Source organism: Zootoca vivipara, chromosome 1 (genome assembly GCF_963506605.1).
Source record: "Zootoca vivipara chromosome 1, rZooViv1.1, whole genome shotgun sequence".
Taxonomy (NCBI): domain Eukaryota; kingdom Metazoa; phylum Chordata; class Lepidosauria; order Squamata; family Lacertidae; genus Zootoca; species Zootoca vivipara.
The window spans coordinates 51,172,058-51,185,666 of NC_083276.1; the positions used below are offsets into that span (position 1 = coordinate 51,172,058).

The following is a 13,609-nucleotide window of genomic DNA, read 5'->3' on the forward strand; positions in this document are numbered from 1 at the left end:
TCTGAAAACTTTGTACTAGCCATTGCTTTTTCTCAGCAATTGATTGGTATCATTGACAAATTGTTTCCCTCAAGGCATTCCAAAGCACTACAACAATAAGAAACAGCAACAATAAAAAAGATAGAAAAACAATGTCAAATCCAATTCCTTATCTCTTTCTGGTTGGAAACAAAGGATTTCCAAATGGAAAGGGACAACGGTTGGTAGTAGGATTTCTTACTGTCAAGACTTACAAGGGATAAGGCTGCTGTCAGGCAACCACACAATCGCCACTGTAATGAGCCCCCCCAAAACAGGCAAACACCCCAAACTGGCTCTCACAAAGTTGGATGTCTTTCTGGCAACCTCATGAGAAAACCATTCATCTACCATCACCAAGCCACTAAGTTACAGCTCAAGGGTAATACCAAAATCCACGTCAGGGATTTTATTTGTCAGTGAAAATATTACAAAACAGCATGCAGGCTTTCAAGTACTCTTTATCTGGCAAACGCGGAAAGTTCTTATCATATAGCACTTATATAAGTTGTGTTCCAAACTTATTGGGTGGAATTCAAAGCAGTGCCAAGGAGATCACACCACCAGTGTGAGCATCTCCTCTTGGTCTGATGGGACCGTTTATCCTCACCTTTCCCTGCATGCTGTTCCAGGATTTCTCCAGACCCCCCCCCCCCAAAGCCAATTTCGTCTGGAGGCAGGCAAAGGGGTAGTTATTATTAACCCTGTAAAGTTTATCAATCTTGCTTTCCCATGTTTTAATGAATTTATGGCTTGTATATTCTACAAGGAGCTCAAGCAGGCATACACAGTTCCTTCCTATTTATGCTCACAACTAAACTGAGGTTGTTTAGGCTGAAAGAGAGTGATGGGCCCAGTTTCACTCAGTGAGCTACATGGTAGAGTAGGGATTTTAACTCAAGCGTTCTCCATCCAACCACTGGTTGGATGTTACAGATGAAGCAGCTGAGAGACAGTGGCTTGCCTAAGGAATCCTTAAGAATCCATGGGGGCGATGATCTGAATCAAGAATGAACTTGCTTGCATCTCTTAGCCATCTTGACACATTAGCTTTACCTAGTTAGTCACACTGATCCTTGGTGTGCACATTTCGATAATCTGCATGCATAAAAGTAAGCAAGTTATCAGGTGAGTTATCAGAGACAATATGCAAACATACGTTACTAAAACCTAGGCTTGGTACTGAGTGGTGAGAGAGATGTTGCTGGAGCAAGAATATTTCCCCAGTAATTGTATGGGAGCCATGTTTCAAATTTAATTGAGAGTTACTGATGATTGTGCACAAACCGTGCTTAGTGGATTGCATCTATATTGTGGAGCTGGCAATGTTTGAATAAGAGAGAGGGCAGAGGTCATGCCGCATTACTTCTGCTAGCATAAGAGCTGCTCCTGGGAATACTCCCTTTTAACAGCAGAAACAGCTTCTGCTCTTCCCCCACAAGGTGATTTATCACATACCACACCAGCCACTTCCATTAATATCCTTCTAATATGTGTCCGCTGACCATACTTGGCTGTCATGCTCATATTGCACTGCACTGCACTTTTGTGAAATAATTAACCATAGTGTCAGAAAAGAGACAGGTGAACATTAGACTCCAAACCTTCGTTTACTGCGTAGCAGATAAGTGACAGAACAAAAGCTGCTTAGAACTTGGCGTATTTAACACTGATCCAGACCCCTCGGATACGAGTGAGCTGTCCTTCCCTTCTCTGCCTCAGTTTTGGTTTTCTGCTAACCGACTGACAGCTCAATTTATTACACGCATGCTATGGGTGTGCAGGCAACTTCTTTCACAATCCAATATACAGAAGGGGCTGCTTCCATCTATGCATAGCTGTCAACTTTTCCCTTTTTTAAGGGAAATTCCCTTATTCCGAATAGGATTCCTTGCGAGAAAAGGGAAAAGTTGACAGCTATGCATCTATATTTTCGAGTGACATGCACAAAGCCAAGGGATCTGGACACCACAGGGCTGAGATAGGGAAGCTGTGGCCCTCCAACTCTTCTTGGACTACAAATCCCCATCACCTCTGACCATCAGCCAAGGTGGAGGGGGATGAGGAGGAGCCCAATGTCATCAGAAGAGCCATAAATTCCCCATCACTGCTGTAGGGTAAGTCAAGAAGAACAGAGCAGCTTCTGACTTTGTAACCAAGCTTCCGCCACCTCAGTCTCATTGCCTAGATTTGCTAAGCCAAGAGGAAAACAGAGAGGGGAAAGATGGTGCCATTCCAGCTAAGCAGCAACTCTCAGGATTTCCCCAGTTGCACTAAGTTTTCATGGGTTTGCTGAAATCAGATACACTCCTCAGACATTTGGAGACAGGAGTTGCTCTGACCAGGGTGGTTTTTCTTTCTTTCCTGGTGGCGGTTGCTCTATTTCCTTTTTAAAGGAAGAAAAGCTCAGAATCAGTCCTAAATTAAACAATTCCATTCAGTTAAATGAACATCTACTTCTTTTCCAGATGCACTAGGAAAGCTAAAAAGCACTGGCCAAGGGTCTCCCTGTCCCAAAGCAACTGTGGGAGTAATCTGTTTGAAAGAACGAGTCACCATTTTATGTATGCATATGTGCTTTTATACAGGCTGTGACAAGCTGTGACAAGCAATCCCAAAACCTAATTAGAGATTCAGAAGATGTCTCTGAAAAAGCCGTAGGAAACTTTCATGCATGGATGCTCAACTCTTGGATATACCTAAATGGACAGCTCAGATCTCCAACCTATCTTTGCGAGATCCTCATGGAATCCTTAATGCTGTTTCAGGTAAGCTGTGAGGTTTTCTACAAATCAAGCAGTATATAATTTTTTTATGAAATAAATAAAGTAATAAATGAGGCAGATGAAATCTGGAACATTACTATTTGTGATGTCTCTTTTTGTATAACAATGCAAATGGGCAGATTTGTAGCTTTTTCTGTATATTATTAGCCACATGAACAAACTTTCACACTAGGAACATTTCCAAACCATTCACCTTTCTTTTGCTCCTTCTTGATGAGCAAATGCTTTTTTGTCCTCAAATTGTCTGTAAAATATAGCAAAACAAAAAAACAAAAAACCCACCCCAATCTGACAAATGTGTCCTGATAGAAAAGTGCTATTTGTGCACCATGCAGAGATATGTACTGTAAGTTGTAAACTATCCTTGAAATGTCCTTGAAATGGAACACAGGCTTCAGAACACAACTTGAAAGCACCCATGTAGAGAAGGAAAGATGTTACCCAACAAAGAGTTTGAGTTTTAAGTATTATATATTTATTGTTAACAAAAATACTCATAAATTTCCATCATATATAAGAAATATTAGGGCAAGCACAGCATTTCAGTCAAACAAGGGGCACTTTAAAACATGCCAGGTATACACAATCACATACAACATCCCCTTGTGGGGATGATCACAAAGAAAGCATTTCAGAGAGCAAACAGTTCATCCCTTGTTGCCATTTCCCATGGAAAAAATAAATCAATCAAGGGGCATACCTTCATTTGCCCAGATATGTTTCTCTATATATTAACATCCCAGATTCCTCAAGCTTAGCTTTACGGCTTCTTATCCTGTTCTAAAAGAAAGCACGCATCGTGTACATTTCTCCCAAGTGCCAGAAATCCAGAGGCCACAAGCACCTGAGCTTTTCAGAAAAGGTCAGCGGTAGCTTAGAATGTCAAATTGTTTTTTGTCTCTGGGATCAGTTCTCCAACAACTGATAGCTGAATCAACAACACATCACAAAAGTTTGAAACGGGAAAGCAAAGCAACCTTATTCATCCTAATGGCTTGGAGACAAGCACATGAGACACCAGGAGTTTTGTAACAGACGACATTCCTATTATTTAATTTATAGAGTGCCATCAATGGACATGGTCCTTTATAGGGTTAAGAGGAGCAATAGAAAGAGGTCTCTACTCCAAGGAGCTTACAATCTAGACTTGGTTTGGAGGGGAGCAAAGCCCATCCACTTCGGTGGTGGAATGCTCTGGGGACCAGGCACTTCCAGACCCTGCGCCATTATTTCCTTCACATGAATTTGCAACTAACTGGTGCTATGCCTGCCTCAAAAGTATACAAATGCTGAACTTTGTTAATTAATTCACAAAAAAGTGATCCACATTTAATACCATATGCGGATTTTAAATTCCCTGCAAATAGGTGGCAACACTGCAGATAAATGAAGTTTCCTCCAAAACAGGCTTTCAAAAAACAGTCTGATTATATTTTCATCATTTATTTATTGCATTTATATGAAGCCTTTCTATCAAGGCATCCAAGGAGGTTTGCGGGTTAAAATATTAATACAAAGCAAATGGTGCAAATTAATCTCAGGTCTACTTCAGGAGCTGGTGGCACTAACATCGTGGCCTGGCCGAGATTCTCCTCTTCTGCCTCTTCTTAAGGAACTCTGGTCTTAAGTAGCCCCAGGGAAAGTGGAGGTGGGGCTGCCCCAACACGCTTTAACCCTCACAGCACAATCCTATGTGTGTTTACACAGAAGGAAGTCTCCTTGAGTTCATTAGGTTTCCCTACCCCGATAAGTGTGCACCCTAAATTTATCCTCCCTGCCAGAAGGGCCTTGTGGAATGTAGACTACTGCAGCTATGACTTTAAGGGGACTGAGTCTCAACTCTTGACATCCGTAGGGTGCAGAAGAGCAGGTGCAGGTATGAAAAGTGTACAGTGCACATGCAATTTTAGCTTATGTACTATGAGCAGGTGTGAGAATACGATCAAAACATCCAGTTCCAGAACCATAGAAGAGTCATAACAGGCCAGGCTAGACTACATTTAGAACTTAACTCCCGTTAAGCAGTAAGCTGGTATAAAGACAACACACACCAGCAAGCCTGTGATAAGACAAGGAGGTTAAAAAGACGGCATCGTGTTTGCAAACAAAAGAGCAATTCTGAAGATCTCAGGAGAATCACATTGGTGTCAAAGCCAGCATTTGAGCATGCTCCAGTTAGTTGCTTCTGAAAAAGCCATCCCTCAACTCAAAAGGTTAAATTTGTGAGCTTTTTTTTTTTTAAGGTACAGCTTAGTATACAGTTAAGTCCACAACTTCCACACATTTAACTTGTGTGCGTTCAGCTTTGACATATATGGGTGGAAAGCGGGGTGGGCATCCAGGAGAAAAATGTTTTGGCAATTCCACCAACTATTGCACCCAGTGTTTGCCTATAAGCAATTTTGGCTTTAGGTGCGATACCCAGAATGTAACCCCCATTTAAGCTGAGGGATTACTGCACTACTCTTATTAATATCCTAAAGAACTGAAGATGTAGTCTGGCATGACCAAGTAGAAAAATTAGCAGGCTAACCAGTGGTTTACCTTATCCAAAACATGCTTCTAGCAGGTTTAGCAAACTGATTTCAGTGCAACATACTTTCAAAAGAATGCACTTATTTTTATGGACTGCAATATTACCAAATTCTGCTAGCTAACCCCTTTTAAAGGCCTGAAGTGGCTGACACCTGCCATAACTGCTTTTGCTACCTGACAGAAAAAGCTGATGAGTAAGTCCAGTGTGCTGGGTGGTGGTTTGCACGCTTCAAAAGCAGGCATTGTTTTTTCCTATTTTTCCAGGTCCCTCCTTTTGTCAGTATCTACCCAGCTTTAGTACTCAAACCACAATAGCTAATTATGGCAAAGAACGTAGTCCGTTTACGGCTCTTAGATCCACATAGTGCATTTGCAGAAGCATATAGTTGTGGATTGTTTTACCTTAAGTGCAATTATTTAAATGCAAAGCCTAAGTAACGTTTCCTGAGCATAAAAGGTTAAGGAAACAAATCTATGTGCACCTTGACTCCATAGAGCAAGACAGCCATTAAATTTCACCTGTGTGCATTTAAGGTGTCCCCAGCTTCTAATACAGGGCGGGCAGGCAAGGTGCTGCGCTTCCAAGTGCACAGAGCAAAGCCTACTGCTAAATTGCCATAATTTATATTCATCTTAATAGGGAACTCTCACCGATCTTCCCCAATAGTCATGCTAATGGATTTTTTTTCTAACCCAACCTCAGCTACTCTTTCCTGTTTAATATGAAGGGAGCTAGAAGTGGTGCTTTCTCTTGCGTGACCTAGTCGTCCGAGGAAGAGGCGTCTGCTTGGGATGGCTTTGGCTATTCCCTGCCTTGGGTTCAGAAGGGTTCACTGGTGCTGCCACCTGCCTAGTGCTAGGAACCTGACCCTTGTTCAAAGTCTGAAGCTCGTCCTTGATTTTGGTCAAGGTCTGGCACATCTGGCTGACCTGCCCAGTCAGGTCAGACATCCTCTGGCTGATCACATGCATGTTATTTGCCATGTCTCTGTGGATTGTTACCAGCTCTTGGCAGAACTGCCTGAAGAGCTCCGTCTGTTCAATGTGGGTGTCGAAGAGCTGGCGGTCAAAGCCAGAGATGGGTGGGCTTTGGGCATAGGGCCGAGGGGGCCTAAAGGAAGACTGGGAACATGGGTTTGGTTGCCTCATTTCCTGCCTTTGGTTAATAACATCCGAGTGATCTGACAGAGAAGAAGAATGAAGGTATGATGGGATGGAGATAAGGTCAGCTTCTTCTGCGTGCCTCTGCAGTGATGAAAAGTGGTGTTCCCGCGAGGGGCCGGGCACCTCCACATCTTCGTCAGCTTGAAACAGAAACAGAAAACACCGGATTATTTGCATGAATGTTTTCTTCTGACAATCTCTATTTCAATAAGTTCAGGAGAAGCAATCATTCAACTTGGAATTTTGGTAAAATGCAGAAAGAGATTTCTTTAAAGAATAGACTATGGGGTTGATTCCTTTAAAAATAATTTCTTGTGTACTGTAATGTAAATGTCCACTCACAAAACGCATTTTGCTTAGCATCCCTCTAAGATGACTGCTTTGAAGTCACTAGGTGCAAGGTCAACTATAGATTTTTCTTTGGGGCACAAAAATGCCAACAAAAAAACTGAAATTATGCACTTCCCAGGATAAGAGGAGAGTTAATGGTAGACTTTCAAGTGTACACAACCACCACCATGACTGCTGCTTTATCAATCTAATCATACTGATTTTATATTAAGAGCTTCCAAAGTCATTTCATTCAGCAGCAGCAATTGCAAAGAATCACTTCCTTTGAGGAGTCATCCACCATTAAGTAATATTTGTCAATTCGTAAGGGACTAGTAATCCCAAAGCAGTCCATAACTCAATGGCAGGGCTCTAGCTTGCAAAAAGGTCCCAGGTACCATCCAATAAAGGATCTCAGTAGCAAGGCAAGGGGAGACCCCTGTCAGAATCTTGGAAAGTCAAGCTGAAGAAAACAATACTGGAAAGATACCGCTAGACAGCTTCACGCAATGGCACAAGCCACTGTGGGTGTGCAGTAAGGATAGCCAGTGTGGTGCCCCTCCAGATATTGCCCAAGCCAACATGGCCAATCTTAAGGGATGCTGGGAGTTGGAGTCCAGCAACGTCTGGAAGGCACCACACTGATATCCTCTACCCATTCCCTTAGTTTACAGGAAGCAGCCCTCAAGTGGTAACACCTACATTTCCAGTTTCTGCACACACCAAAGCTCTTCCTTATCAGGGACAAGAGGCGTCACCACTGTAAAAGGTGATTTAGTGCAGTATTTTGCATACCTTTTCCTTTTTATGAAATATAATCCAGAAGAGGAAGTTTAACACTAATACAGAATAATAAAGCCAACAAATAGGGGATTGGCCATATCTCACTGGATGTTTTATGACAAGAATTTCTGTTGGAGTGGCCCAGTCCAGTCTAAGACTAAGCAGGAGGCAATGGGTCATAGACCTCTCCCACTGCTTAATTATATTTGCCGTGTGGCAAGGTGAGCCTTATAAGCCTAGAACATAGTGCTGCCTGTTGAACAGGGAAAACCATAGAAGACCTTGCTGATAAGTGCAGCCTTTGCACTTACGGAACTTTCTTCAGGTTTAGTCTACTAGATCAAAGGCTGCAAGCCAGAAGTGTAGCGCCAATCACTTGTTTCCACAAGAGCAATGAAAAATAGTTCTTACCCCACATTTGTAAAGGCTGTCCTGAATATCACAAATACCTTGTAAGATGTTAAAATGGACAAAACCCAAGCACCATTTTGTACCTAAAACTGCCAGGGCTGGATCATGTAATCACAAATGTGGAAATTCTTGATAGGAGATGAAGTACTGTATGACTCAAGTACACACATTTGCATGTCGTAAGATTGGTGTCGGCAATCGCTTGATCGTGGTACATGGATGGAAGGATCAATGGAATTGCCCATGGATATGCCAAATCCACATGCTACTACCTTTGCGCAGTGTAGAAATATCCACATTTATGAGCTTGTGAACTCATCTACTGACCTATATATTGGATTTAATAAGGATGAAGATTTGGTTCAAACGTTTGGTCTTCCCTTTCCCTCCGTCAATGTGTGCACACAACTTTCCAAGCATCTTCACATTTTGCCATTCCACAGACCATGGCCACTGACAATACCTATCCCTTTTTTGCTAACTTGACCGAAGTAGCACAGCTCATGCTAGTTCATTCAAGGTGCAGCTCTGCACAATCTATTCCTAACCCAAGGCTGGGGGAGGAAATAGGGTGGAGAGAACCAAAGCGCAACAGGAAACGCCAACCAGAGATAACAGCTTCGCTAGCAGGGCAGGGCTGACCTTTCGTGCAATACATGCAGTTCTTTGGTCAGAACTGATCTGTTCAGCAGGGGACCGGGGGGAGTTAATACTTACAGCTGGTTGATGGGCTGTCAACCACGTCCAGATCCGCTCTCCGGAAGCCGTGCCTCTGGCGTGACGAATGCAGCGTCGACTCGATGGCTCTCTCGTGGGCGGTCAGGACAATGGCCGAGGGCCTCCCCGGGCTGCTGGGACTGGAGAGGGACCTCTGCATGTATGCCAGTTTGTCTTTGGTCCTTCTCTTCATGTCGTCCCACCTGTGCTTAATATCTTTCACAGACCTGGGGACCTGGCTCACCGATGTGATTTTCCTGGCTATACTTTCCCAGATCTTGTCCCTGTCTGCGTGGGATAGACGTATCGTCTCCCTTCCAAACAGCCTGGCTTCGTTCCGAGTCACTTCCGTGACCAGAATGTCCAGCTCCTCCCTGGAGAACTTGGGCTTCCTCTTTCGTTCTGTCATGTTCCTTGAGTTCAATATCCCACAAAGCACAAATGGGTAAAAGGAAATCAATGTGAAGCACCCAAACCATTACAAACAAGATACACGACCAATTGCGCATTCGCTCCCGGCTTGCCGAGGTTTCTCTCCTCTATTCACATAAAGCTTTCCATTTCCCCCTACTAAATGTAGAAAGTGCCAGATAATTTGATTCTAAACTAGAAATCAATGGGGGCTTGGGGGGGGGGGAATTCATAGACAGGTACCGTGTATTTGGAGGCTCTGTTCAATCATTCTACCAAAAGAAAAGAAAAATATCACACATATTCTTTGATACTGAATAAATTACATGGATTTACTTCTGTAAAAGATAGGTCATTGAGTTCAGCAATCCGATTGTGACTCAAGAACCTTTAAAATGGGTATTACCAACAGTTTCTCTCAATTAATTCCCCCCCCCTTTTGTATTTGCTGAAGACGTCACCAGTGGATTTTAATAAGTAAAAGGGACTGAGACAAAGCAGAAACAAAGTGGGATACTAAGGGGAACCAAGCCTACAACTTGGCTTGGGAGAAGGGACTGGGAAAACAGTAGACAACTTTGCGAGAGCTCCTGCAGAAAGCATTCCCTCTATACACACACATGCACCCTAAAATGTTTTGCAAGATTTTTGTTGCAGGCTGACACCAGAACTTCCACCAGCTATCTCAAGACCATCTCACACTACAAATTTAGCTGGTACTCATGATATTTCTGCTATAGCCTATTACCTTGCACGCTACATATGTACCTTTTCCCCCCTCCATGGATTTAATTGAGATTTCCCATCCACGCATACATGGCAAACACTCAGCAAAACCTCCTCCATGCTATGGAGCGTAAGGTGCTCGTCGCACACAATAAGCGAAAAGAATAGGATAAACACACGTGAATTATTCATACAATTCACATGTTCGGACTCTTAGTGGCCTTGGGTAACCTGTGCTCTATTTGGTCTAAAGAACAACTTTTATGCATGTTGTTGAATCTAAATCTCAGCTATAACCATTTGTTTTAAAGCAAACTGCAATCACATTGCACTCCTAAACCTCATTATTCAGAAGCACATTGCACAGAGTTCAGTGGGGATTACCCCCTTAGTGCTTAGGACTCAGTCTGGTTATTAATTTTTTTTCTTAAGCTATATATTTCTTTAAAATATATGTGAACCGCCCCCTGGGGAGGGCAGGGGGCACCCAGCCCTCTTAGCTACTGTTTTCCACTTATTTTATGGTTTCAGCATTCTGGATCACCCTTGCCCAGTGGTCAAATCATAAAATAACTATTCTATATATTTTAAAAATTCTATATACCCTTCTCCCCACTTCCTGCAAAAGAAGTTGCTTAAAGCAGCTTACAAACATAAAAGCAGCAATGATCCAATCGTTTAAATACAATTACCAAGCTAAAACACAGCAGCAAAAATCAAGAACAGAAAGATCCATGATTAGCCACCACCGTCTTGTATCTGAGCCATTCTTAAGAAGAGAACCATCAAATGGTGTAGCTCCGTGCGGTGATCTCTGAAATACTGCAACCTGGTCTGATGCTGAAAGGCAGGGGGTGGCCTTCTTGTTCACCTTTGCTAGTGCAAAAGCACACTGCACCTCTCCGCCCTCAATCAGAGCTGCTCAGCTGCGGAGAATATGAGCGCCCTCTCTCCCATCTCAGTGGAGATTTCACTTTCCGCATGTCCAATCTCTCCTTCCATAGCTTTGGTGGTGGAAGCATCCCCAGAAGGAAAAGAGAGGCAAGTACAGCCAGCTACAACAGGAGAACATCTGAGAGTGTGAAAGTGATGAGGCAGCAAGCTAAGAAGGGGGTCAAAGTGCCTACACACTCTGCAGCAAAGTTCAGACAACACCGATGCGTATGACACTTAAATGAGTTTGTATATAACCTACAAACAGATTTTTTTAAATACCAGACTGGTTTTTGAAGCAAGGTGCAGGTGGCTCCCTGACTTCTAGAGGACATGGTCACCTCGACCGTCCAACACCTAGGCCTGCCACCTGAAGCTGCAAAAGGGTATTAGCGTTATGACATCTTTTTCAGCTGAAAAATCAGCTAAACACTCTTCAGTTCTCTGCTTTGTCAATGCACTCTACTATCCTTGAGTGTTTTACAGCTTTCCTTTCTTTGCCATCTGCAAATTGAATGAGCAGAACACTATGATAAAGGAATTCCCTTGGAAAATGTACAAGACAGCTTTTTATTGGCTTAACTGCCCTATTTAGAGTTTCATCCATCCATCCATCCTTTTCTTTTCTTTTTAAGTTCAAGAGCAAGAGATCCACCAGGAGCAAATTAAAGTACAATCAAAACAGGACACAACACCTAATTAGCTGATAGTATTCATGGCCAGGAACCATTAGCGTAAATGGTTGTTGGGTAGGCCTTTTAAAAATAATAATAATTTTTAAAAGCTTTCAAGGAGAACATGGAACAAGTATAACAACTGCAACGCATAAAACCACCACGTATAGAAATAATCTTTGGAATGGGGAAGAGTGAAAGCTCAATGGTAGAGCAAGGACCATGGTTGAATCTCCAGGTAGGGCTGGAAGAGCTGCTGACTAGAGAGCTGCTGCTATAGAATATGAATTATGAAGGCAATTCGCCACCTATAGCAGGGGTGGGGAACCTGATGTGTTCAACAAGCCAAATCCTTATCACCCTTACCCCTTGCAGGTCACATTTGACATGTAGGTAGGGCTGCCCACCTATCCAAGTTCTTTTATATTGTAATTTTATGTTATAAACCACCCTGAGATCCACAGGGCATTATACTACTGTTACTTTTACTACTAATAATTTTATTTGTTGCAATTCCCTACATTGCAGGGAGTTGGACTAGATCACGGGTAGGCAAACTAAGGCCCAGAGGCCAGATCCGGCCCAATCCCCTTCTAAATCCAGCCCATGGACGGTCCGGGAATCAGCGTGTTTTTACATGAGTAGAATGTGTGCTTTTATTTAAAATGCATCTCTAGGTTATTTGTGGGGCATAGTAATTCTTTCATTGTTTTTCCCCAAAATATAGTCCAGCCCCCCACAGGGTCTGAGGGACAGTGGACTGGCCCCCTGCTGAAAAAGTTTGCTGCACCCTGGACTAGATGTCCCTTCCAACTCTGCAATTCTATGATTCCTGGATGTCACGGTAATGCACTATAAACACCCAATAATAATCACATGTCACTTGATGTTGGGAGACTGGATGTGGGGATAAATGAGAGCAAAAGATCAACCAAGACCCATCTAGTCCAGTGGCCAACCAGCTGCCCAAGAAACAGCACAATGAGGACAGAATATGATCATTGACAAGAGTGTCTATTTTGGAGGGAGGGGTGTAGAAAAGTAGGGGGAAATGGAATGGAGTTACCCAGAATAAGGTAAGGCTGGGTAGGACAAAAGCATTCCATACTGCAGCACTGTGTTATGGCTACTGTTTGTAATGCTCATATAACATCTAGATGGTTTGCCCTTTTCTTTTCCGCAAGTATATAATCAACTTGTTAAATTCCCAGCTGGATTGCTTTCCACAGCTAGATTAATAATTCTTTGGCCTCATTTAGATTCACCTATAACATAATTAAGTCACAAACTAAGCAATGTATAGAAGGGGAAAACACAACATATGCATGGATTTAAAAAGAAAGGAAAATTCAACACCATTATTAGTGTCTTCAAAGTGTTTTAATTCCTGTTGCTATAGAGCCAAGTTTGTAAGTAGCACACACAAACATAAACACACACACCTGTCTCTCTCAAAAGCTGTCCTTTAGGGAATGAGAAAGCAGGAACACCTAAAAATAGGTTAACCTGTTCTGTGCTCCATGAGCAGAGTGGAAAAGGAATTTAAAATAAAATAGGAACAGATCACAATGGTCAGTGACAGGCAATAAGAAAAAAAATATTGTGGGTGTTCCTAGCTTTGCAGATGCACCAAACACACTAATGAATTCTATTTCCCCAATCGTGCCTTTATAACCAACAAAGGAGACAACAAATTGCAATAAACAAGCAAGTCCAAACAAGATGGCTTAGGGAGAATTTTTCTTTTTTCTTGATTTGCCAACGGCAATCCTCCCCCCACCCCACCCCACCCCCGGAAACCAACAAATTTTGTTAAAAACACAGAAAAGCAAATAATAAAGAAGCAATGAACCACTTTGGGAGGAGTCAATGTTGATCCAAGTTCTTTTCTTTGCTGCAAATGTAGCCTGACGACTCAAATGCCGAAGCAGATCAGAAAACGGAAGTGTGTGTCTCTTGCAAGAATGCGGAGTGATAAAATCAGAAAGCAAAAGCTTCAGGCAGGCGGCAGTCATTTCCAAAGCATTAACCACAAAGAATGTAAGTAACATGCACCGTTCCTCCCCTGGGCCTTAAATCCCACGGGAGGAAGTGGGAGGTGAAATAGACAAGAACTAGACT

At 42.7% G+C, this 13,609-nt stretch overlaps 2 protein-coding genes across 4 annotated transcripts in view; both read right to left on the bottom strand.

The window, feature by feature from the left end:
- Positions 1-13,609, bottom strand: part of LOC118085302 (zinc finger protein 862) — a 53,278-nt gene that overhangs the window by 18,441 nt on the left and 21,228 nt on the right. The gene's annotated exons all lie outside the window — the stretch shown is intronic.
- LOC118085312 (myb-related transcription factor, partner of profilin-like) lies at positions 4,979-13,606 on the bottom strand. The gene is given in 3 exon segments (XM_035115846.2): positions 4,979-6,643; positions 8,745-9,189; positions 9,191-13,606. Coding segments are annotated over 3 exon segments (1,080 nt in total). The 5' UTR covers positions 9,254-13,606; the 3' UTR covers positions 4,979-6,071.